At 37.5% G+C, this 26738-nt stretch overlaps 1 protein-coding gene across 3 annotated transcripts; it reads left to right on the top strand.

Annotated features, from left to right (window-relative positions):
* The first annotated feature begins 321 nt into the window (after positions 1–321).
* On the top strand, positions 322–11040 carry prkg3 (protein kinase cGMP-dependent 3). Of its 3 annotated transcripts, XM_079341601.1 has the most exons (23): positions 322–810; positions 909–1090; positions 3075–3164; positions 3511–3573; positions 3689–3815; positions 4022–4188; positions 4321–4434; positions 5321–5426; positions 5604–5667; positions 5813–5890; positions 6018–6106; positions 6458–6523; positions 6743–6790; positions 6916–6957; positions 7063–7174; positions 7591–7727; positions 7823–7912; positions 8213–8354; positions 8485–8648; positions 8986–9102; positions 9402–9464; positions 9644–9719; positions 10265–11040. In XM_079341601.1, the coding sequence occupies exons 3-23, from the start codon at positions 3077–3079 to the stop codon at positions 10349–10351; spliced, it is 2040 nt and encodes a 679-aa protein (XP_079197727.1). In that variant the 5' UTR covers positions 322–810; positions 909–1090; positions 3075–3076; the 3' UTR covers positions 10352–11040. The 3 variants fall into 3 exon arrangements, with proteins under 3 accessions (XP_079197727.1, XP_079197726.1, XP_079197728.1); XM_079341600.1 differs by lacking the exon at positions 322–810 and having other exon boundaries at positions 845–1090; XM_079341602.1 differs by lacking the exons at positions 322–810; positions 8986–9102 and having other exon boundaries at positions 845–1090.
* The last annotated feature ends 15698 nt before the right edge of the window (positions 11041–26738 follow it).

Here is a 26738-nt window from a genome sequence, read left to right as displayed (position 1 = left end):
TTTTTTTTCAACTTCACCTGACAGCAGTGTGAGTGTAAGTCAACGAGGATATTTTTGTCACAAAAATATCAAGGTGGTAGACTGTTTATTGTATTTGCACAGCAGCGTGTTTCTTGGTGAGGGTGGGAAGCTTAATGGCTGCTCTGCTACAATGTTGTCTCCTACAGTTGTTTTTCAGGTTGCAAGAAGTAGCCTTTAACATCAGGAACCTAACAAACATTATTATGCATGTTTCAAGTTAAGTGGAAGTTAAATTTTGAGTGCTATAAGGCCATACGTCAAGTTAGAACTACATGTATTTATTTGTTCTATAGTGAGACAGCTAACCTTAGCATTTCACCACTTCATGCTGACATTACTGTTAGCTAATTAACCACACCAGTGTAATGTGGAACTTATATAACAATAATTTTAGACCGCTATAACTGTAAGCTAGGAGGTTCCAGTTAAGCTACATTTAAACTATTTGCTAGGTGGATGTTAAATACTAACTAACACTCAGTTCAGTTATCATGACACAGTGAAATTATAAAAATGTCTAGGGGAACGTACATCTATGTTTACTAGTAAAAAACAACATTATTTTTGAGAATAACCAGAAAAAGCAATGCATCAAACATAAAAAATCTCGCTCAGCAATGATTTTACACTCCCAATTTCTCTCCAGTCTATCCTCCTCCTCCTCTTGCCTGTATTCCTCTACCTGGTGTGATGGGAGGAGCCTCAGGTTATAGTCAATGATTCAACACCAGGGCAGCTGAGATTGACAGACAGAAAAGGGGAAAGATTGAGAATGAGAGATAGCTGGAGGTAAGTAAAAAGTAAAATCCAAGGAGCAGACATGGCAGTGTAAGCTGAGAAAGTGTGCAGTGGAAGAAGAAGAAGTAATGCCTGCATGCTTGTATCAGGTCAGGTGTGTCCATTCTATAGACAGTCTGGGTGTCCAGCAGAAAGAAGGCAAACACTTCTCTACAACTGAGAGTGGATCTTGTTGGCAGTCCAGGGTGATTTTTTGGCCCTCATGATCCATGCGGCCTTTATAGGCTGAACGGACTGTCACCCTTTCTCGTGATCAACACACAGACTGAAGGTGAGTGTGACTTGTCATACATATTACATGGTGTGTGTCAGAGAGTTGGATTTCATGTAAAAAGGCATCAAGACAGGTGTGTTAAGTCTGTGCTAAAAATTAATAATTCATCACAAGGATTCATAAACTTGTGAACAATGAAACACCTTCACTGTAGCTTGCCCATTCATTTCTATACACATGTAAATGTGTTTAAATGTTATACTTTGCATGTGCTAGAAAACCCAAATATCTAGTGAAAAAAAAGCATCCTTAATGCACCACCAGTCTAGACGCATGTTCCCTTTAGGTTTCTATTTCAAAGCATCTTTTGGGAGTTCAGCTGTAGTTACACTTGGTCATGAATAAGTAATGACTGAGGTGGTATGGCGTGTGCAGTTTGCCACCTGTATCAGTGAAATGGGGATCAGTCCAGCATCATGTTCCTGCTGTGCATCTAAAAAGCCAACAAAACACCTCCCCCACCTTAACGTTGCCTTTGCTTATTTACCATAACACTCTCCCATCTCAATAATGTACATTTTTGGTTCCAAGCATAACCGCGAATGTCTCACGTTTTAGTTTGAAATGTACTTGAAATATCTTTTGTAGACGTTGTGGCAGCCAATACACAACCAGCAAGTAGTGTGCAACAACATATTGGGTCACTCTTTTAACCCCAGCCTCCACAGGGCTGAAAGCATATCACTGGATTTATTGGGTTACTTTATTAAATATTGACCATCAGGCTCTAAAAGCTATCATCCTAATCAGCCCTCTCTGTCTTACTTTATTGCTGGAAATGTACAAGTTTACAGAGTTTACAGGTGGTGTTTGCACAGGTGACAGGTTAAAAAAACACCCCTGAGACAATTTTGACTTGTTAGTGTGGTTCAACAATTTTGTTTTCTTGTCATTTTGCTCCCAGTACTGACGCACCATTAAGTTTTGTCTTTGCAACGCAGGTCTATTGATTGCTGGCACAGCAGGTGCACTGCTTTCACATTGTTTCCTCCTTTGATAGTGAATCATTAGTGTTATTAGAAGGCAAAAGCAATAAATTTCAGTGGCCCGATTTTCTTATCAAATTTCTTCTTAGTATAATCTTCTTTCCAGTGGTAGAGAAACAGCTCACTTTAATGATGGATACATTTTTGGTTGGTCAGGGACTTTATGATTCACTTTACCATCATGTCTAATCTCACAAGTGTCCAATGTTCAGGGTGAGGCCGCCAGGATTGAGGTCACGTGATGAGTGATGACAGGCAAACAGCTCCTCCAACTCTAGATTTACTGGAGTGTGTGTGTGTGTGTGTGTGTGTGTGTGTGTGTGTGTCCAGGATATTGTAACCAGTGTCTTTTTGTTTGTATTGATTGTAATGTTTGACCTGTCAATAGAGGCATAAATGGCTTTCCATTACCAGCTTAATTAAAGGGCTTGGAGGCCACATTTCCTGGAATTTTGTGAATGGATTACATTAGATGCAGTATATGGCAAACCTACCATGTGCAGCAATGCTTATTAGTTAACATGTACATACATGTACATACATGTTAACTAAATAAACAAGCACATGAGCTCACATCCAGCAATAAGAAAGTAAAAAGAAGGTTTTTGTACCATTTTGACAGGTTGTGTACTGTTGCAGGCAAAAGGAGCAGCAGGGGTCCTTAGCCTTAAATCCTTAGCAGAGGCTTGCGGGGTGTGACAGACTTCTGAAGCACCCTGTTGACTGTCCATCATTAGTCTGCATAATTCAGTGGAGCTCTTGATCTCATGCAATGCAGAGAAGTTCATTGCCACTGAAAAAGGCATAGATTCACACAGTTATAATACAATATCTAGGGCGATACATGTCAGCTTGTTTGCTATTTTATGGCTGAGTTCAGCAGCATTATTTCAGCCTACCATTCCTACCTCTTCCCCATTGACTGTGTTGTAGGCAATTTGTTGATTTTTCCATGACCTATATGTTTAGTTTTTGAGATTTCTTTTTCGCTTTAGTCATGGAGAGGCAACTGGAGGAGCTGAAGCAGCAGCTGGAAAAGCAATGTCTCATCAACCAGGAGCTGCAAACACAAAACAAAGACCTCGGTAAGTGCAACCATGACTAAGAAAAATGTACTAAGCAACATATCAGACCACACCCAACATCCCAGTTAGTTGTAGTCAAGCTGTTTTTTAACCTACATCCAGATGTCATATTGCAATGTGAAGAGATACATATCCTTAGTAATAAGGAATAATGAATGATGAGTGTAATTTAATTTCAGCATAATTACAACGTTACATATTTGTTGCTGTGCAGGAAGACATTAGGATGGTAGCTGTTGACACACAGACCAGAGTGGGCTGCTGTGTTTGTGTTCTGCTAAGGCGTGCATCCCAAGAAATTAAAGATTTTGTAATGGCAAATATTTTTCTTGTTTTTATATCACAGAACAACGACTACAGGAGAAAGAAAAACTGTTGCAGCATCTGCAGAGTCAGTACCATGATCTAGGTAAGAATTTAACATGCACCTAAACCTAACCCATATGATTGAGGTGGCCTTTGATTTAACATTCAGATGTAACATGGCAGCCATTAACAGCATTAACCAGTTTTGTCTGTTTCAGAGTTTCCTACTCGCAGCAGTAATGAGATTGAACCGGAGGTCAGGAAGAGCCGTGCGGCTGTCATCGCCCATGAACCAATCCCTGAGACCCTAGAAATTACACACACTAGGGTGAAGAAAACTGACAGGTTGGTAATCAGTACTGCAGTAATGCTGGTGAGGGTTCATTTTTATGAAAATAAGACTCTGCAGGGGTTTTACTTTGCCACTGTGGCGCTTCTCATTGAGTTTACTGCAAATGTCAGCCTTTGGTTACATACTGCATATAATGAGTGTGCTCTTTAAGCGTTCAATCCTTGAGATAAAAATGAGTTCTTTCCCTCCTTATCAACAGTGAGACAAATCTGATTGTCAAATCCATCCAGAAGAATGACTTCCTGAGCCGACTCGATGACGAGCAAACCGCCATGATGGTGAACCTCTTAGTGGTATCTGACTTCAAACCTGGAGAGGATGTCATCAAAGAAGGCTCTGAAGGGGACAGCATGTACATAGTAGCAGGTGGGAATATGCCTGAGCGTGTGTGGATGTTTGTTTCTCTATATGGCTGCGTGTTAGGTAGTAGAATATATATCAAAGAATATTTTAGTCTTTTTCTGCATAAATCTAATTTCTCTTCCTTCCATCTTCTAGCTGGTGAGCTCCAAGTCACACAGGCAAGTCGGGACCTCCGCACTTTAACCACTGGTGATGTGTTTGGGGAGTTGGCCATCCTGTATAATTGCAAACGGACAGCAACTGTTAAAGGTCAGCCCTTGTGTTGTAAGCTTTTTGAAGGACATCATTTGGAGAGTTTTTCTTTAAATAAAGGGAATCATTTGGAAAGAAGGCCTCCTATCGCCAGGTGTTTCTAAGAGCTTCAGTATTTGGGTCTGGGGAAGCTATGAAGAAAACAAAATTCAATCTGTCATAAAGAAGTTCTGGTAAACTATGAGAAGAGTCAGGAGGTGAAAACAGTTCTCCAGTACCACATGGATACCAAAGTTGAAGAGTGAGGGGAAGTAAAGGTGTTCAAGGGCCTTTGGGATTTCTTTTAAATCTGAGGGAACAATGAGTTGTGAGATTGACGGATGGGTTGATGCAGCATCAGGAAATTGTACCGAACCCTTGAAGTGAAGAGGGAGCTGACCCAGGAGGCAAAGATTCGGATGAATTTGTCGATCAATATAGGCCAATCTAATGACAGAAATAATGAGATCCAGAGTACAAGAGGCCAGACTGATTTTACTCTACAGGGAGTACACTGATACCCCTTCTACTTTCAATCGAAAAAGAGCCAATTGAATTGTCAAAGATAACTGATTAGGATGCCTATAGCTACCTCCTATTTGTAGCTTTTCTGTTGGGTTCTCCTCTCTAACTGGGATGACACCCTTTGCTAGTCCCTGCGTTTTGCCCATGGATGGCCTGCAGAGGGAGGTGTAAAACATTGCTGTGAAGAAGAATGTATGCTTCCTTGCTGCCGCCATGACATGGGCCCATATAGGCAGAAGATAATGGATGGATGGATAGATATAGTTTTAAATCATATATGTATGTGCATGCATACTTTGATCATCAACTAACCTTGTGTGGTATTTTCTAGTGATAGTAAAGTTGATGAGGAACTTCTAAGTCTTATCTTCTGTTGCAGCGAAGACACCAGTGCGTCTGTGGTGCATGGAGCGACAGACCTACAGGACGATCATAACCAACAAGTCCAAGAAGAAGAGGGAGCAGCTGATGGGCTTCTTGAAAACGTGAGTTTTTAAGAATGTGCGGGTATAGAGATTTTAACCTGCTGTCATTGCTACAGTATTTGTCAATGCTAACGGAAGTGCCAGACTTTTCCTCTAATGTGATTGCACAATGAAAGAAAATTGGTTGTTTTTTATGACTCAATGGATTTTCTAACAACTATTAGTTTGCTGTCCCAGGTCTCGTACTTTGAAGGACCTGAATGATGTCCAGTTGTCCAAAATCCTTGACTCAATGGAAGAGGTTTGTTCCCTAAAGGGCACATTGAGATGTAAAAACTTTTAAACGTCGATGCATCATGGATGGACCTTACTAACGTAATTTAAAAATTGTACTATTTGTTCACAAAACCTTGCAGGGTGTAAAGTCGTTTTCTTGCTTTTCTCAGGTTAAGTACCAGGACAAAGATGTTATTGTTCGAGAAGGAGCAGAGGCAAACACATTCTACATCATTCTCAAAGGAGAGGTAATGCCACAACACATTGTGCGCAGAAATTATTTAATTGTTGACATGTACTGCTGCAAACAGGTCATATACTTTCTCCATGGTTCTCTATGTCATTCTCTCTAAATTATGTGTGTTTCCTCCTCAGGTCCTGGTAACGAAGAACGTGAATGGTCATCAGAAGCAGATTCGTCGGATGGGAAAAGGGGAACATTTCGGGGAACAGGCCCTTATAAGGTAACCATGGCAACGCAAGCCTGAGGGCATTAGTTAAAGCACTGTGCAGCACTCACTGCTCTGTGTACCTTCCTCTGCTGCTCTATCTTCCTTGACATTTGGGCTCTATTACCTGCTGTTGATCCTTTTAATGTGACCAGGCATTTACAATTACTTAAGGAATTCAGAATTTGTCACGTTAGGATTGTCATTAAGACCTAGATTCAAGCAAATTAAAACAGCTAATGCAACGTTTGTTATTACATCTGAAACTTTGGTCAATCCCACTGACTCCTCAACAAATTTAAAGGTACCATAATGAAATGTTTTTTTCCTGACTGGCCAACATTAGCAACGTTTCCTCTCTTCCAGGGAAGTCTTGAGAACTGCTACCTGCACTGCTGACGGCCCTGTAACCTGCTTCTCCATTGACAAGGAGTGAGTCTAATTCAACATTCAATTCTGAGTATAAACAGAGGTCATGCTCGGTTCAGTCAGACCCTGCAGTGACGGCTGTTTCTCCTGAAGAGGAAGAGCCTGAAGAAAGTTCATCCAGCCTATAAGTCCTTTGTTGCTGTTGTGTTGCTTTCATTAACTTCACTGTTTGTTGTGTACGTTCACACACTTCTCAGTTTGACTAACAATGACATTCATTAGGGTCTTTGAAGAGACAATTCCTGTAGAACACCTGGAGCTGTTTGACGAGTATGTACAGTTGTAATCTTATTTACTTAAACATCTTGTCCTCTGCTTTGATAACATTTTAACATAACAATGTTTTGATTTTATTTATGTGCTAATTTGGACTCTTATTTGGTATTTACTTCCAGCTCAAAAATGCTGCAGGAAGCAAAAGCAACAGAAAAGTCCAGGTAAGTGATACTGAGAGACACAGCACTGTAAATCATACATATGTATCCCAAGAAATGAAATTCTTTCATGTAAATATTTTCCTGCTGTTTGTGTGTCCTCTGCAGTCACATGTCTAGTCTGAGGTTTAAGGATTTGGTTCCTGTGTTGTATCAAGAGGGTCGCTTTCATGGAGATCCTGTCACGCTTGGAGTTGGAGGGTTTGGTCGTGTTGAGCTGGTGAGTTTATTTTTGTTTATTTGAAAATGGCATTTAACCAATATCTGTTTGGAGTTCTTGTTGTTTCTTTTAGTTCGGAGCAATGTTTTTAAAATTTGGCTCAGATGTAAATATTTAACATTTGTCTTGTAAGAAAATCCCAAAGAGGGAGAACAAGAGGTAGTGAAGACTGAGGGAATGGAGTACGATGATTGGACTGAATTCAATATATAAATGTACAAATGAATTCAAGAACCTTCAAAGTTTTAGTTTCTAACTCAGAGAAAAAAATTTATTTGCTTCCAATAAAGTTGAAAGTTGAAACTCCAAACACTTTATTTTTGTGTAGGAATCAGAAACAGCCTTTTCGCACAATGAATATATCCCTGGATAAATAATCATAGATTCATGATGATTATTTTCTTGGCATTTTTAAGATGACCACAATAAATCATGGGACATATTACGCCATGAAAAAAGTCAGTAAGAAGCACATTGTTGCCAAAAGACAGGAGGAGCACATGCTTTTTGAGAAGAAGATCCTTAAAGCCATCCAGTGTGACTTCATTGTCAGGTAAACTGAAACACACAATCCTAAGTATCCTTTGTGAGAACTTCGGAGGGTTAGCTGGTCTTTAATTCAATTCTTTCCGTTCTCCTTCTTTTTAGGCTTCATGCAGCTTTTAAAGACAACAGATACATTTACATGGTCATGGAGTTCTGTGTTGGAGGAGAGATCTGGACCAAACTCAAAGAAGTGTGAGAAAACACAGACAAAAGTTACAATTATATCCACTTATTTGCGTAGAATATGGGGTAAACACGTGCTTTATTTGTTAGTGTAATTGGAAAAGATGGAAAGGAAGATTTATTTTAGAAGTGCAGTTCTTGGTAGGAAACTCAATTCATTGCAACTTTTACATCTTGAGAAAAGCTTTTATTTACACTGAAGTTGCATCCATTTAAAGTGACAGTAATGAAGAAAACTTACTTTGAAGCATATCAAATCCAGAACTGATGAAGAGGTGTTTAAACCTCTAACATCTATGTGATTTTCAGAGGGCGTTTCCAGGAGCCCATCGCTATGTTCTGCGCTGCGTGTGTGGTGGAGGCCTATGCATATCTCCACAAGAAGAACATTATGTACAGAGATCTGAAGCCTGAGAACCTGATGCTAGACGTTAAGGGCTACGTCAAACTGGTGAGTTGCTTTATGTGCAAGTGTGTCCGGTTTTATGAGTCTCTGTGCTTTTTCTTGGGGTTTTTTTGAAAGAAAAGAGGCTGTCTTGCAAATCATGCGCTTCACTTTATTTGTGTGTGTCATTGTGCAGGTGGACTTTGGCTTTGCAAAGGAGATGGAGCGTGGTGAGAAGACATACTCATTTGTTGGTACTCCTGAGTACATGGCCCCAGAGATCATCAAAAACCAAGGACATGACTTTGCAGTTGACTTTTGGTCCCTCGGCATCCTGATCTATGAGCTGTTGGCTGGAAGGTGATACATGTCAACACTGATACTCATAGACTAAGCGTTTGTGCTGTCTAGAAAACAATCAGCAAAAAAAAAAAAAAAAAACAACAAATAGTTTTAATTTTAGTTTTAAAGCAAAGAAGAACTTTCATGTCAAGAGAATGTAAAAAATAATTGCGGATTGAGAAAAAAACATTGCGGGTGAATAAAGCTTCATTGGGGACCAGCAGATGGCAGCAGAGAAATATAACTGATATCTGCATCCAGTGAGTGGGCTTATTGGTTTAGATAACCCAACAGCACTTGACTGTCAGGCCACAAAAAATATATAAAAATATCTCTCTCTTTTTATCTTTATCAGCCCTCCATTTTCAAGCTCTGAGCCTCAGAAGATTTATGCTAAGATTTTGGATGGAGTGATCAAGTATCCACCTTTCTTGAGTGAGGCCGCCAAGTCTATTATCAACAAACTGTCCAGGTGAGACCAACAAACTGATAGCATTGTGATTCAAATTTCAAATTGCCATCAACCTTCAAATTAAATATAAATAAATAAATATAAATATTGCCTAAATAACTTGGATTAGGATCTCATCTTGTTTTATGCATGCATAATTAAAAGGTATCTACTGTATGCCTGTCTTACAGTTACTCATAATGTAGAGCATGAATTAAAAATATCTTCAAATGAAAATGATATGTTCCGAATGAAAATCCCTCTAATAACAGAATTAACATCATTTGTCTGAATGAGATTCTGTGTTTTTTTGTTTGCAGACCCAGACCTGGTCAGAGGTTAGGAAACACCAAGAATGGAATCAAAGATGTCCGACATCACAGGTTGCTGTAACTATTTCTTAAATCTGATTGTTGAATTGTAAGAATTATTGAATGTTTGCTGGAAGTATTTACCTGCCGATCTATTTTATTCTCTTTAAAAAAGAGTTTTAAAAACAAAATTTTGAGAAATGATTTGAAGTCATTTATCAGTTTGTCTCTCCTTCATCTCATCCCTCCAGGTGGTTCAGCAACATGAACTGGCACAAGCTGCGAATGGGTCAGCTTGATGCACCCACTGTCCGGCTCATACGCAAGGTGAGCCAAAAAAGAAGAGAGAGACCGCCTTTCAGATATTATCAGAACCAACAAAGGACATGACAGATAATCTCACACATCGTTCAGCGTGGGGAAAAATAATTCAAGGGTCAACAGTATTAAAGATCATGCTTAGATCAAGCATTACCATAACGTTTCTCAATATTCAGTAAGTCAGTATTCAGACTGCTTCAGATTGCTTGGACAAAGTTTATGGAACACCTTTATTTGTGCTGTCTCAGTGCTGTAGTATTTTCTGTTGCGAGATTGAAATCGGTCCCTAATTAAGCTCACACTTTGTCACAAAGATGAATGGGACATACTTTTTAGAGAATTTTCGAATAAATACATTTAGTACATTCAAGTAAAAAAACATCACTCAACGTCACAAAGTTTTCAGCACATTTAAGACAAAGAAAAATTGACTATACAAAGAAGAAACAGGCTGAAGGCTACAGCTACTATTAATAAGTCATGCTTTGGCAGGACTGCATATTACTTTATTTAATACATCCACTATTAACTATTGTTTTCTTCTCCTTAAGGGCCCCTGCTACATCAACTTTGACCGTTTTCCTCTTGATCAGACGAAGGCAGAGGAAGAGTTCTCTGGTTGGGACCGTGACTTCTGATATCTGTGACATCAAAAGATCAATGGCCACAAAAGTTACTTACATAAACCAAAAATAGAGCCAATGGTAGTACAAGGTGCTTCATAGGTTTAAAAAAAAAAAAGAAAGTCACAACCCCATTTATACTAATTGGGATGTTAAATTAAAGTGGAACTACAGGGAATTAACCCTTCCAAATTATTTATTAAAGCGTCTGTGCTACCATGAAGGTGGTGAGGAGCTGAAAGCATGAGGAGGTGTTGAGACAAGACGTTCGAACATTCTGTTGGATAATTCATTGCAGGCAGGTTTGGTGCCTGGTGAAAAAGTGTTAATGACATCACACAGATAACACTTTTTAATTATTTGAAGAAAACAACACTATATGTGTCTGCTAAATAATGTTAAAAAAAAAAAGGCTCGAGTCATATTTTCTATGTATGAAGACGTCTGTCTGTTTTAAAGATAAAGCATGCTTACCTGCCTAAAGCAAAGCTGTAAAATGTTTAAATGGTGTCAAGGTTTTGTGTTTTTTAACTTTAAGCTCCTTTTCTTATGAAGTTTATTTTTCATTTTTTTGGATAATCTGCTCGTTTTAGCAGCAAATCATGTTCTGACATCTTGATTCTTATTATTAAAAGATCCTAGCATCCTGATAAATTATTTTTAAATACTCAAATTAGTTAAATAAAATTGCTATTTTAATTGAAGATGTTTCAGTTTTTTTCACAATTCTATTGTAATTTAATCCCAAGTGTGAAATGATGCACATTTACTCTGCTTCTGTGACAAAACAACCCATAAAAGGTAAGCAGTAGTATTTGGTCTTTAATATAAGGCAGCAAGATATTCATGAGGGGAAATAATGTGCTTACACAGATGTTATCACAGAGTTAAGGAGAAAAAAAAGCCTACGACTGAGTGCAGAATTTACATTTAATCTGATGTACTCCACAGTGGTTGCAGCTGATTGTTTTTTTTTTTGGCTCTCGAGGGGCAAAGCTTCCGACATGGCAGCAGGTTAAAAAAACCCCCCCCAAAAAAACAGGAGGAAGGATTCGTTTCTTCCTGTGACTTGCCTTCTGAGATTTTTTTTTCCACATCAGAAAAAAAACCTGATATGAAAGCTACCATATCTTCCGAAGGGGGGAAATATACACAACCAGATGTTTCCCCCTTGCAAAAAAAAAAAAAAAAAACCCACACATTGAAGTCTAGAATTTGATGAACTGACAGCTTTGACAGCAGAGGCCCAGAGGGTGTACTGAGCAGTATAGAGAGTGATCTCTCCACAGCAGTGAACTGTGGCTTCCTACATCACTGCATGAATGAAATGATCATTATTCATGTGCAGACAATTTCTTTGACATAAAAGCAACAGGATTACAGAATAAAATATTTTGTTATCCTGTAGTTTACACTCAAACATTGTGTTAACCCTTTTTCTAATACAGATTCCTCAAGCCTCCATCCTATTGGTACCTTACGATGACCTACATCAAAAAAGAAAGCCAATATGATACAGTTTGCAAATAATTTCTTACAACATTCTGGCAACATAATTGTAAAGTTATTTTATACTACCTACAAAGCTTAAACTGTTTTTTTCCTTGGGAAATATTATCTTGTATTATGGATTCATATAAATGATTTTGCATTATCAAGATGTTTTTGGAATTAGATAAGACTTTATCATAGTGACTGCAGCAATTGAGTTCCAGACTTCTGCACATAACAAAAAAATGATAGAAGGATTCTTCTATTTCATCAAGATCCTTAGTATTTGTTAAAAACAAGAAATACATTGACTGTTGCCAGTTATGTGTTGCGAAATGTAATTAAACAATGCACTAGTCCAGTTAGATAAGTTTGAGTTAGATAACATTAATAAATACAGGTGATTGTTTTACTTTCTATGCTATAATAAAGCAGACATTTCCATCAATCTAAGATAAGGTAAAAAGCAATCTTTGCAGACTTAGACTTAGACGGAACTTTATTGAAGCACAAAAGCAAAAACTTCATTTAAATCAATGAAGTGAAATTGGAATTTGTGATTATGGAAACTGGGCAAACAAACAATCACACATTGATCCCTAAACTGAAGGCACTCTGATAATCGACAAATTCTAAATCAACAAGGTACAAACTAATCCTGATGTTTATAGTCCCTAAAAAGAAGGTAGTTTTAAAGGCCTTTATTATATCATATTTATTTATTTTTTCATTTTAACTGTCCTAACTATCCGATTTATTACGATTTTTATACATTTCAGGCTTCATCTTATACACCTGATCTATATATATTTTACCAGTAGTTGTTAATGTCCTTTAATAAATCTGTCTTTCTCTTTTATTCTTATGATGTTGTGTGTCTTTAAATTGCTTCTGTAAATGACTTGATGAATTGTAAATGAGTGTTGACTGCTGAAGGATCTCTTTGATGTAAGTAAAGGTTCTTTGATTGAATGATTGATCGAGGTGTGTCCAAGAGGATTTAATGGATTGAATGTGAGCACATAAGAGCAAAAACACATCCAGCAAAGCATGAATACATTTTTCCACAGAATTTCAAATACTCTCTGAGGCTATTGTACTGGATAACATGACCACAGAGTATTGATGTGTTATTTGAAACAGTCTATACATTGTTATCTAAATGTAGCCCAAAGCTTATTCCAACAACACATTAAAAAACATTCAGAAAAAATCTGGTTACAATCCCCTGTTGTGGAGTAAACATCACATTCTAATGTAACCTAACAGTGACTGTGAATATTTTTTACTGGATTCAAACACAATCTCACAGTTTTATCCAGCGAGGTTCTGTTCTCCTGACTTCCCTCTGTAAATCACTCCAGGACTTTTTCACTCTCTTTGTGATAAATCCTGCTGAGCTCAGTGTGAGAGGATTGATAGCCTGAGGTTTCTTTGGACATCGGGGAGAGCAGATCATTTGTGTCTCAGGCAGCAGATCACTGTTCTGTCTCTTTTCTTATTTATTTATACCGGCTGTTCATTCTAGTTCAGATGTCTCTACTATTCAGTCTTCAATCAGAACAGCGTTAACGCATGTGTTTATTCATTATTGGTGACAAATATATTCAGCCTACAGAAGCTTTGCTGATTGTTCCCAGCTTGGCCTGCTTGATATTGAATATTTTCACAGGGTGTCTTTGGAAGTCAGTCCTGATGAATTGCTGGCATGTCTCCTCACATTTGGTGGTATTATTGCCTAATGTTTCTTTCTTTTGCATCATTTTGTAAAAAAGCCTCCAATCTTCTGAACAATCTTTCAGAGTCACCTTCTTTCTATTTGTAGTGTTTATTATACATCTTGCACCAAATCCTGTTTATGTTTCTTATATGTGCTGCAGCTCTGCATCATGTTGCCTGTGTGTTTCCTGCATGTTGATTTACATTGTATAACCTCAAACTGCAGGGAATACAATATTCAACATAAGCATCTGCGTTATGTAAGCTATGGCATTGCAGACGTGCTTGGATATCAGCATATTGCTTCAGCTATGTGCAATTACCAGTTGTCTGTGATGTGATTATATGATGCAAATGCATGTCAGTATGTGCTTATTTAACCACTTCAATCAACACCTAAATCTGTATTTAAATCATGCAGGACACAATTGCTGCACAATAATGCACATCCTGTATCTTTTCAGGGATGATTCCCTGGGTTGAGCTGGGGACTGCTGTAGTAAATAATTACACTGCAGACAACCAAAAATAAAGACAACCAGCAGCTAGTTAGCACATGTGTTTGAGTGTATCGATCCTGTAGTCAATCTTATCTATATGTTTTTATCTTAGAAAGCGTGCATGATGTTTTAAGTGTTCCTTGAAGAGTTTATTTTCTAATGGAAATACATAATAATTGACTGAATCTTAAAAAACCTTTCTGATGTTACAACATTGGAGTTTGACAGAAAGGTAGCTGGATTTTACATGCTATCACTAAAAGGGTGCCACATTAGGGGACTCTCATTTGAAACAAAAGACCAAAACCAATACTATCTGTTTCCATTTATTGAACTTAATGTAGAAAAAGACAGAAAAACCCATCCACAAAAAATTCTGCTTCCTCTGTATGTGTGAGGTATAGCCACACTTTCTCACCTCTCCATTCAGGTTCTTTGTGGACTCAGGTTAAGTGTTGAAATCTACACTCACTGCTAACAGCCCAAGTAAATGCAGGGAAGAAATAAATTCTTTAATCATCCTTTGTTTGAATCTGTAACCCTTAACAGAGCGAGTTTTCCTTCAGCCACATTTGGAATCCTTCATTAAAGTCAGGCAGAGGACTATTTATACATTAAGCAATATTAACATTACCCTAGCTTCATGTTGTTTTTGAGCACCATGCAGGCAAATTAAGTTTGAGGTTCATGTTGAAGACAGAGGCGGAGCTAGAGGGGAGGCCGAGGTGCCCAGGTGCCCCCCGCCCCCCGATGATTGACATATCATAGCACTATATTTCTTGTCGAAAGAAGCCAGTTGCATTTTAAAATCAGCGCCTATTGACTGCTAAGTCCCTCCTTTAGTTGGCGCTATCTACCATGAAGAGTTGTAATCCACATTTATTAGGAGAAGAATAATAATAATCAACATTCTCGTTGCTGGATGATTTGAACAGGAGACCAAGAAAGCGCAAAAAAAGAAGAATAGAAGAAGGACAAATACCCTTCATGGACAGTATCTAAAGTTAGTTTTACGGTGGTGTCCTAATGAGTCACTGTTTAAAATCCCTTTTGTGTTCAGATAGGAGATCGTTTCGATACAAGCCACAGGCATCAAGCTCACATTAAGCAGCAACCCAAGTTATGTGTAACATTAAATGTTAATGTGGAGCAGCTTTTGGCAGCTTCCATCTCATGGCATCTACAGTTTAGGATATATTTACATGAAGATGCTTCCTGTTTAACATAAAAAACTAAACTATAAAACTATGTCAGTGCAAATTTCAATGGAAAACACAAAACCAATCCTCAGTAAAAGATATCACTAATACCTAACCATCACTCTCAAAATTACTTTTCATGTGCATGTTCATATTTAGATGTGTATTGGCAAAATGTAGGAATGCATTTACAGGAAAAAGCTTCAAATAAATGAAGAAGGGTTGAAACTATAATTTAAGATAATAATTCCTGTTTACATAGAGGCTACGAAACTTAGAGAGACTCTCATCACGTCTTATTTCTTATTTTCATGTGTGAGGTTTCCTTTGAGCTATCCTTCATGTTTCATTTCTGATGTTGAATTCTTTGGAGGGAGAGTTGTCAGAGTTGGCAACATCTGATCGGTGGTGCTTCCAAGTGTCATTGGCGGGTGTTAAGTTGGAGGCACCTGAAATCCTATCTCAAACAATTTTGATATTTATGATATTTATCTTGGACGCTCTGACTCAATGGGGAGTAGTAAAATAATCGTAGTGACACAACACACTTTCGGTAATTTTAACAAACAATTTTGTTGTGACAAGCTGTGATTGCAACCCCAACCATCCCCATCTTGGTTTGAATTCGTCTAGTTTCTAGCCAGCTTTAAATAATGCAACCTGCTAACAGACAAGCTTTATTTACTAACTCATAATACGCTTCCCAGTTGAATATGTGTTTATATCCACACTGGTCTCAAAAGGGAAACAGAGTTAATTTATGATAGCGGTTGTAGCTGTTTGTGTATGCACAACATTACTGCCTGCAGCATAAACATTTAATGTTTTGGGTCTTAACCAACAACATGCTTGGGATTCCTTCGTAATCATAGTGTAACAGTCATTAGCTTAAAGCAATAGATTTAATTCAGGAAATCTCTGTCTTGAATTCATTACAGTCTTTAATACATTTTTCTAAAGGATTCTGTTGGTTTCTTTTGAATAAACTGGCTCTTTATGCTTTCAGATGATGGTTGAGATGGTTCTTGATGTATGTTTTCTGCTTTAGTTTGTTTGTTGATCGACTTTCTTTTTTCTGTCTCTGAAAGTCATTCACAAAGATGACTACAGTTTTCCAGCAAAAGGTGGATATAATCATCTTTCCCTCATATCTTTAAAACATAGACATTTACATAAAAACGCAGCATTCAGGCAATAGTGAAATGAGTTATTCTCTTCTTTTTTTTCCAGAATAACAAACTTTAGGATGGATGTTTTATTGTGTGGTGTGTATAATGTTTTGCTTGCTCTTGTGATTTAGCTCCATGTCCCAACGGGCCACAAGTTATAACAAATTTCCCAACAGGCAAAAGCTTTTTGCACAGCAATCGATGCTTCAGGAGTTTCGTCGAGCATGAATTTTCATTTTCATAGACGGACTTAAAGCTGCTCCCACATTTGGCCTCAGTGATTAGTTTCTCTTGTGCATGAAAGCATCTGAATCCCTCTGGAATGGCCATACTTGTAAGCCCTTTAAATGTCTCATTTTTACATTCTTAGCACAAACTATTTGGCTATAATATACAGGGGCCTATAGGAGGTGTAGTAAATGGTTCATGTCTCTGATTTGTGTCTCTGAGCTAGCTCAGATAAATTGCACTGTTGCACAGTTGCTAAAGAATAACCTGTTTAAATTGAGTAGATTAAAATAAAGCACACAAATAAATTAACTAAATTTAAACAAAAATACTAAGTAGATGTCACATTAAAGAGCTGGCAGCAGAGACGCCACAAATATACACAGCATTCGTCCTGATCTGGATAAAAGATGTCACCCATTCGAAGGATAGTAGCAATAATGATGATACCCCTCTGTTTTTTTGGGGCGACCTTCGTTGAACCCGCCTGCCTCCCACACCCATAACGGAGGGCTGGCGGGGAGGTTGGAGGTCGCAGCAACTTTAAAGAACTTTTATGTTACTTCAACTTATCACAGTTTACAATAGATACACTATAGATAATAAAAGAACAAAATTCTGAATTTTAAAGATTTATAATATCAGTGCAACTAAGAATACAACTTTATTATGAACTGCCTCAAATATGCTTTAATGTGATATACAAAATAAGCAATACAAACTTAAAGATGATTTAAATAAAATTAGTGTTATTTGTAAGGCCAATATCAACATAATGATGCTACTGTCAAATTAAAACAACAACAAATAAACAAATAAGGTGAGATGAAAGGTGTAAGATTCCAGCTCAAAAGGGGCATATACTTGCTTGTTTTAACAGTACCAAATTAGCTTTAAAGATATTTAAAAGAATTTAACAGTGCAAAAAGTGCTTTTAAAATATATATAAACATTTACAAACATATTACTTGCTTGTTTTTAATAGTGCAAAATGTTGCTTTTAAAATATTTATACAAATAAAAAGACATATGGCTTGTTCGTTTTTAACGGTGCAAAAATTGCTTTCAAAAAACACAAATTTTACAGGCTTTGTCATCTAATCTCAAAGGAAGATCGAGATCGAATGACAGAGACTCCCTAAGATGGGCCTTAGTTGCCTGCAGTAGTCGATGCTCATAGGGTTAGGGTTAGAGTAAGGGTAGGGTTAGGTCTGGGTAAAAGCGCAGCGTCCTCTGGAGGACGCTACGGGGGGCACGGGCTCTCGGGGGGACCAACGGTTTTAATAAGTAATTAAAACTTTGCAATTAAAACCCTCCTTAAAAACCAAAAGGTTTTCATTAAGACCCTCTTAAGACACTCTAAAATTTGGTTTTAATTAAAAAGGTAACCGGACCACCGCGCAGGAGAGGTCGGCGGAGCTCTGTAGCTGGCTAAAACCTACCCCGTCCCAGGGCCTCCGATAAAAACACCAAGGAGCTGAATGACTTTCATTGTCCTAGAAATTAAGAAAGAGAAAATTAAAAGCTAAATAAATAAAATAAATAATTTAAAACAGATAAAATAAAGATCCTATTTATAAGTGCCCTGAACTGAATTAAAAGGCCTGGCAAAAGTTAAGTATAAATGTATCTACAAAATAAAAGAATACGTGTTAAAATTGATAAAAGGTTAGTTAATAAATGTAAAAAAGTGCATAAATAAAATAAGTGCTTAAATTCACATTAAAACCACACTCATAAAAATACATGGGTTAGTAAAATTGTAGAAACATATATACATCTTTATTTACACTTGTTAAAACATCTTAATGCAGTTCATAAAATAATAGGATCTTTGTTGATTAAGTTAAAGGAGGATAAGAAAGTAAACAAGTATAAGACAAGGAGAGGTTAGGGTTGGGGTTAGGGTTAGGCCTGTTTGGTGAGTGAGGGTTAGGGTTGGGCTTGGGGTTGGGTTTCGGGTATGGGTTTTGGTAAGGGTGAGGTTTAGGGTAAGGGTTAGGGTTAGGGTTGGGGTTAGGGTTAGGTCTGTCTGGTGAGTGAGGATTAGGGTTAGGGTAAGGGTTGGGGTTAGGGTTAGGGTTGGGGTAAGCGTCAGGGTTAGCGTTAGGTCTGTGTGGTGAGTGATCTGTTTCTTCAACTATTTAAAGTGTAGATTTGAAAGCCCAACAACATCTCTGAGTTTGTTCTTAATGAATTCTGGAAGGGACCCCTCTACTGCACCTCTGAACAGCATCTCAAAACTTGGGATGCCTTCCATGTCGATGCCAGATGCATCTTTACGATTTCTCATGCATTTTAAATGGATTAGTACTTGATTTTATTAATGATACTTTCCATCCTTCCATTTTTCAATCACTTTTTCTGCTAACAATAGATCATACACTGTGAATCAATTTGAGAATAATGTCTCACCCATACGTTTGATGATTCATTACCGATCAAGGAGCGAAGTCCAAGCTTCTAGGCTCTCAACTACCGTAATTCGAAAGTCCGGGCCCTCCAATCTTAGAGCCTCCGGATCAGCTTTGGATTCGGACCGAAGTGACCACACCCTAATTTCTAATTCACAATGTATATCCCACTAGTTACCTGCACCTTTTGTTCCCAATATGATTGACACTGACTGTGTGATATTTCCATGAATTTGAGTCTTCCATGGGAAGTATCTACGACGTCAATATACACGTCAAAAACTTGTCATTTGTGTGTCAATTTGCCACCCTTTAACACATTTCTTGAAAAACAGCAGAGAATTTCTCTGCTCCGCTCAACCCAGGCTGGCAAGAAAGAAAAACTGATCATGGCAAAACAAGAGCTTTAATAAAAACTGTTTCATGAAATATAGTTTCAGGGGAATGTCTTTCGCTATCTGGGTGTTATACAGTGGACTAATACAGAGAGCTACAACTGCTGATTGTTGTGCAAAAACAGGAGAGAGAGAAATTTTTACTTTACTTGTTTTAACAGAGGTGAACACACAGTTCCCTCTTTAAACATCTCATCTCTCTGCATGCATTGCATTCATTCATTTTTTCTGTCTCTAAATATAATGTGGAGAAGTTTTCTGACTATGTGGTCATAAAACCATACCTCTATTTTTTCTTTTTAATATGTTTGTACAGTCCCTACAATTCGACAATTTTCAGTCAAACAATCCCAAATGACTTTTGTTGGTTAGCCAAACCAGAGCCTAATATCTGACAGAACGACCGGTCAAGAGCACTACAGAGAAACGGTTATAAGGCAAAATGACAACCTGTTCCGTCAGCCTATTTTTAACAGAAGCAGATAAAACACTAACATGGACCCAACAGTGCAGACTCACACAAGGCAGAGTTCAATAATAGAAAGCAGAGTTTTAATACACAGTCCAGGTGGTTTTCACGGGTAAACAGTCAGCGGTGCAAACCAATCCAGGCAGGAAAAAAATGAGAAGGCAGCCAAGTTACAGAACTGAAAAAATGCACATGAACGCCAGCTCAAGTCAGAACAACAACTCTGAAAATAAGAAAAGAAAACAGGTGCCCAACTTGCTTGTTAAAACCATGTGTTGCACATCAGATTTTTGCTTGCAAACATAACTTCTAACTAAGACAGACGTTCTACACATTTTCTTGACAAACCATGTTAATTTTTGAGAGATGAATGAGCAGAAATAAAAGGGAGCTGAAATGTGTCTAAAGAAAAAATGCAGTCCATCCAAATCCAAGGTTGAGGAGTCAAATTGAAAGCCACAGGAGTAGACTTACTGCTGCATTGCACAGAGTTTGAGAACAAATAAGTGAGAAATTGAGAAATAATACATTTCATTACTATTTATTAAGGACACTTTGTCTAACCATACAAATGTATTCTCCCCAGGGAGTATTGAAGCAGTAAAGGTCAGGATGTCCTTCATCCTCTCAGCGTGAGAGGATATCCTTTCTGCAGCAGACTTCATGTGACAGGAGAACGCTGTTTTATTCAGAGAAAGGTCTGAGTTCAAATCGTTCCTCTTTGGATTAAAGAGTTGGTCTATATTTTCAGGTTGACTTTTGGACTTGGTGGTTATCTGAATCACTGATAATAATGGGCTCTTAACTTTTTAAACACAGGTTTTCCTTTTTAAGTGTGGAGAAGAGAAACTATCTTACAATGTCAATGGTTATTGTTTGTAATATAAAACCAGCACTTTATTGACCATTTCGAGTAATATGGTCCAATTTTTTTTTTTACTTAAGTGGAAATTAGAAAATCTCATTCATGGCTTATAGTTCATGGTTTCAACATATCAAATATGAGAGATTGAGATTGAGACCAAAACATGTTTTATCCGTCGGACTACAAATAACAAATACCTTTTTAAGGAAAACAAAGCTGGTCACTTTCTCATATAATCCACTTATTTGGTCAAGACTTAAAAGCTTCTTGACTATATCGGCATTTCATTTTGAACAGAAATTCATGGTTCTAAGATGACCAGGTTGTTACTTTTTTTCTCTGGAGTTACTGTTTTAGAGAGCTGGACAGGTCACTTCAATAGTACTGGTTGCATCAGCTTTAATTTCACAGAAGAGACCACACTGACACTTTCTGCACAAAGCTCAACAGACAAAGTTTGAAGAAAAGTTAACATGTCATTGTCTACTCATATGGTCTTTTTTAACTTTGAATGGAGCCGAGCTAGCTAGCTAGCTGTTCTCTCCTGCTCCCAGTGTTTATGCTAAGCTAAGCTAAGCTAAGCAAACTGTCTCCTGCCTCTGACAGCAGTAGCACAGATAAAGTAATATATATCTTCTAGTCTATACACTCTGTCTGAGCTCATCAAAGAAAGTTCATAACAGTTTTTTCAAAGTGTTCCCTGATAGGATTTTTTTCTCCAGAAGACTGATATTTGTGTTGATTGGTTGAATCACAAAGAACACCTGAAGGTTTTTCTTATATATCAACAGTGAGGTTGTCAATAAGGTTGTTAAGACAAGAACCAATGCTCTATTTTTGTTTAATGGCCTTTGTCTAAAGCAACCAAATCTCATCACAGCAGTTCTCTACTGAATATAGAGTTTAAGAGAAGAAGCAATTGACATCAGACCAATTATAATAATACCATGAAACTAGTTAGTATGCAAAGACAGGCTGTATTTAGGCACACAAACACATTTTCTGCTATATGTGAGGTAACTGCCCCCCCAGTACATCACCAGCCTGAGATGGCGGTGGTTGGTGGCTGAGTCACTGTGTTTCTCTGATGTCACTGCAGACAGAATTGCTAATGAACCAACCAATTTCAAACCAGGCTGGCTCTGTTGTCACATTTATGTAGGATACAGAGGTAATCCCTTTTTTGCACCTCTCTTTTTGCAAGAAGATGACTATTTCATGCTTAATCTTTAGATTGCTCACATTCAACCCTATGCAAAATTAGAAAGACCAGACCTAGTGTTATAATAGTGTAGATTTTAAACACTCCAAAATCATCATCCTTGTGCCAACAAAGCTCAAATGTTAGTCTATGTAAATAAAACCAGTACGAAGCACCTAAGCAGGGAATAACACTGGCTCCTTTTTGAAGGACACAGAGTTGACGGTCGTGTCCTCTCAGAGTGAAGCAGCATCTGAGCATGTGGTCCTGTCTGTGTGCTGACAGCGCAGAGGCTGGAAGGTGACAACCAATGTCACTCTTTGTTTGGCCCTTATTAAGTAACCTGTCAGTTCACATTAAGGAAATCAGTCAGACTTGGAACAGATTGAGTTCAATCTTTATGTTGCAGATTGCATGTTGGAATACTGTCATTGATTCACCATGAAGTAGGTGTTGGGCTGTTGAAAAGTTGTCCTGTTTTACAAAGAAACAGAGCAATTATGAACATCATAGGCAGAGACATACAAATTGACATGAAGGTGTGAAAGCAGAGTGACAGCTTTCTCGAACCATGCTGTGCTTGTGATCCATGAAGAACATTTTGCCACTTATGACTCAGATCAGTTTGTGCTGGTCTGTATTCTTCCAGTGTCTGTCATTGTGTGCTTGTGATTAAAACACCATTGTCCTCTTGATAATTGAGCTGCTCAGAGCAGCCGGCTGTAGGTTGTTTATCTGGAACAATAGTTGTGTTATTATTCAGGAAAAATAACAGTCATTGTCGCGAGTCAACATGATAACCATTAGTGTTTGGAGGCAGTTTTCTAGTGCAATACATAACAGGCATCATGTCATTTTTCTTGGATAATTTGGACTACCTTTGACAGCGTTTAGCTCTTTGAAGATATGTCATGGGTTCAAAAGACCAACAGTGTTGCATATGCAAATTTAGCATATGTTTTATTTTTCTGTGCCACAAAAAAAAATTAAATTGCTGCACTTGGTTTTATGATCCTTTACTCATGACATAGGCTCTGAATTGTTCAATTAACCTACTGCTTTAATTAGCCTGTGTTTTAATCCGCAGCTGCAAATACTCCCTCACAAATACACAGTTATCCCTGTTTGATGGACATTTGGTGGTGCCCAGTTTTGAAATTGTAGCACTTCTTACATTAATCTTCATTTGAACTCATCGTCTGGGACAGTCAGATAGAAGAGGGACTAACTCAGTACCCAAACTATTTATTTTTTTCAAGAGGTCACTTTTTCTGGAAGAAATTATCTGTCTCTTCTAGAGGCGAAAGACAAATGGGAAATCTTTATTTGCATGTAAAATATTTGTAATTCTTAACCTGTAAACTTTAACATGACTGACAGAAATGACAGAAACAGTTGAACATATGAATTAAGTGAAACACAATTTCCATAATGTTTTTAAAATCGAAGCAAAGCCTACAATTATTAAAGACACATCTAAACAAATACTGTGGAAATAAAGTCGCATGGAACGCTTTTTGAAATGATTTAGATTTTTTTAAATATGTGTATGCATGACCCCAAATTTAAATTGTGTATATCAATCAACACAAGCAGTTAGTACTGCCTGTCTTGTTGTTCTCATTATAAAAGTTTTTGAAAAATAATCGTAAATAGACCAAATCTAAACCTTTAGTTGCTGTTTGTGAAAAAAGGATCGGAGTGTCAAGGGTGGACATTTTTTATTTTAAATGTTGTCAAAACAGATGATCCTGCTGTTAGCTACGTTTATGATCATTATTGATTGATTGATTAATTGATAGAACTCTATGGTCATTGTGACCACAGTTTCATGGCATCATTAGACTTTTCCTGCTGCGCTAATTTAACATCTTTGCACACATAACTCATGTGAAACATTTGCTTTCATTCATAATTAGGCTTATCTCTGCCGTCATGAATGGATAGATACATTCAACATGCTTGAACTGGAATAGTGAAGCAGTCACAGACTTAATTAAAAACGTGTCACCCTGGGAGGAGAAGAGGATGATGTGAAAAAAGCTGGGGGTGGAAAGCAAATGAGTTTCCTCAAACACAAATGCACTCAAGCGTTCACACATTCACTCATGCACACAGACCCACACTCACTGTGAACACAATCGTGCACACATATACTCATATGTGGTCATACATGGATTGACATATTACATAACACTCAATTGACAGCACTTCTTAAATTGCCTGTCAGTAGTTGTCAATCATACAGCCTCCTGGGAAAAATGAAAAGAAGGGCTTTCAGGGTCTTCACTTTGAGCATCTGTGCCAAAGCATCAAATCCTTTAAGAATCGGCAAATATTTTTTTTGTGTAATAAAAGACACTCCAACAAAAGGGAAGTGTTGATGTGACAGATCCACAGTTAAAACACAATAAGAAGTCCATGATGGTATTTCAAGAAACTGAAACATGTTCAATGTCTTGATTTTCTCAAAATCTATTTGTGACTCCTCTTTAACAAGACAGCTTGAGCTCAGCACAAGCCAGAGTTCATGTTCAAAATCAAGAAATCCAGGTCATTCATAACAGAAGGACACAGTAAACCTAGGACTCACCACATATTTGTTTAATCTGTTATTTGTTTTTAAAGCTTTTCTTGCTAGTTTCCTATTCGACTTTGACTAATAAAATATGAAGATGGTCTTGAAACATCTGTAGTTCCTTAAATACAAAAGGCGGCTGAGTGATCATAATGCTGTTTCAGGTTTTTTTCAGATCCTGTAAGTACATAGATAATCTGACATATTTGAATTTCTCTGCTTCCAGATTGTTAAGCAACAGAAAATACAATGGATAATGGAGAATATGGAGAGCATCTTGTGATCATTTAAGCTGAAACATTAACCGAGTGAGTAATGTAATGTAAAAAGCTACAAATTTACTTTCTAAACAAACCCAAGTTGCATAATGAATGTTTCCATGGTCACATTTTATTTTAGTTTGAATAATTGCCAGTACAGCATTTTCTGGCTAATATTTTTGCTAGCTATGATATTTTTTGCTGATTTCATGTCCTTGCTGACGAAGAACTCTCAAAATAGTCATTTGATTCATAAATTGGCTACATGTGAGCTTATAAAGACTGGGGGCAACCGTTCGGCAATTTAGTTAAGCTACTAATTCGGAGGGTGTTTTTTGTGTGTGTGTGTGTGTGTGTATATATTTATGTAAAGAGTGGTTTATTTCAAAATAAACTAAATAAAAAACACATACTGTGAATAGGATATTGAATATAGTATAACTGTCTTGTAAGCCACACTGTGTTGTACTGTATATGTATACCAATGCTACAAGCTGTAAATAGCAGTATAAAATGCATTGAGATTACAACAGCATATTTTGCTAAATAAAAGCACTGACAATAAGACACATAATTACACCATTCGGCTGGGAGACGCCAAAACCTCAAATCAGCTTCTTGTCAGAAACATCCATTCTCCTTAATTCAGAAATGTTCTGAAAATAAAAGGTGACTTCACGTGTGTTTCCTTTGTTAGGAATAAAAGTGAGAGTTTAACTGTGCCAAAGCAGAATTTCAACAGTTTTCATGACTTCAAGCAACTTGGCATTTATTCGTATAATCTTATTTCTCTGTGATAATACCTAGACCTAAAGAAATAATTAATAAATTATTCACTAAAGAAATATACAGTAAATAGAGGTTACTAATGTTGTACATTCAGTATTGGCACCTCAAAAAAAAACATATTTAAGAGCTGTGAAAATGAAACAATGTGATATATGAAGGTTGTGATGAGAGATGCAACATCATCATACCCAGTAAGATAAAGATACAGTTCTTCATGCTACACATCCTAAAAGCTTGGCTTTCCTGCTGTACTATACCTGCAAACATTTATTTCAAATTGGATAAAAAAAGACAGCCATGGTGCACCAAGCTCTATATTCCACCACCATGACAAAACATGAAAGAGTTCATTTAGAAACCAATGGAATTAGAATCAGAAATGGCAGCTCTCCTGATTCTTTTATCAGAGTGAGGACCTCTCAGATTCCCTGGCAGAAGAAAGAGATCACTTTGGCATATGAAGAGAATGGGGTGTAATGGTGGAGCCTGGCACTGTGCGGTTTATGTAACTATCTCAGCACAAAAAACAGGTACTTAATGGATTCACTGGCAGACAGAAAGATGACATTATCTTATTGTTATTTTAAGAAACATTTTCTCCACTCTGGAAAACTACTCAAATAAAAAATACCCCTCCAATCATTTCTGTGTTTTTCAAAGAGGCCTCCTTACTTATGTCTTTACAAGTACTGTGCTCGCATATAACATATGAGTGGACAGACAAAGCGTTGCCTAGTCTTTCATGCATCACCATCTTCACATGTTCAGTATGGTTCCCAGTAAGGCACAAGTGGATTATTCCTTAGGGTGATGAGCTAAAAGTCAATCATGAAAGCGCAAACATGTGAACATTCTTCTCTTAGTGAGGACAGACTGACAGGCAGATGCAAGGCATATCAATTTAAACTGGAAGAAGTGTAAACAAAAAGTAGGAGCCACATTCCTTTGTGTTAGCACAGGACCCGAATAAGTGTTCACTGTTGGTTGTGGAGTGTTTTTAGTCAAGAGGATCCTTTTATCTGATGCAGATTTCATGACCTCTGATTCGTCAAGAGATGAGCAGACACATCTATTGCTTTCTAAGGATGATGAATGTATTTATTTCTTTGTTCACAGGACTGTCCG

The sequence above is a fragment of the Symphodus melops genome, assembly GCF_947650265.1.
Source record: "Symphodus melops genome assembly, chromosome: 1".
Lineage (NCBI taxonomy): Eukaryota > Metazoa > Chordata > Actinopteri > Labriformes > Labridae > Symphodus > Symphodus melops.
This window is presented reverse-complemented; position numbering and strand designations above follow the sequence as displayed.

What these genes read in the sequence shown, in the direction of transcription:
- prkg3 (XM_079341601.1), top strand. Translation starts at nt 3,077, where the DNA reads ATGGAGAGGCAACTGGAGGAGCTGAAGCAGCAGCTGGAAAAGCAATGT. An exon ending in CAGCATGTACATAGTAGCAG is followed by an intron (nt 4,189 to 4,320) that starts GTGGGAATATGC and finishes TCCATCTTCTAG; the next exon opens with CTGGTGAGCTCCAAGTCACA. An exon ending in TTAAGGGCTACGTCAAACTG is followed by an intron (nt 8,355 to 8,484) that starts GTGAGTTGCTTT and finishes GTCATTGTGCAG; the next exon opens with GTGGACTTTGGCTTTGCAAA.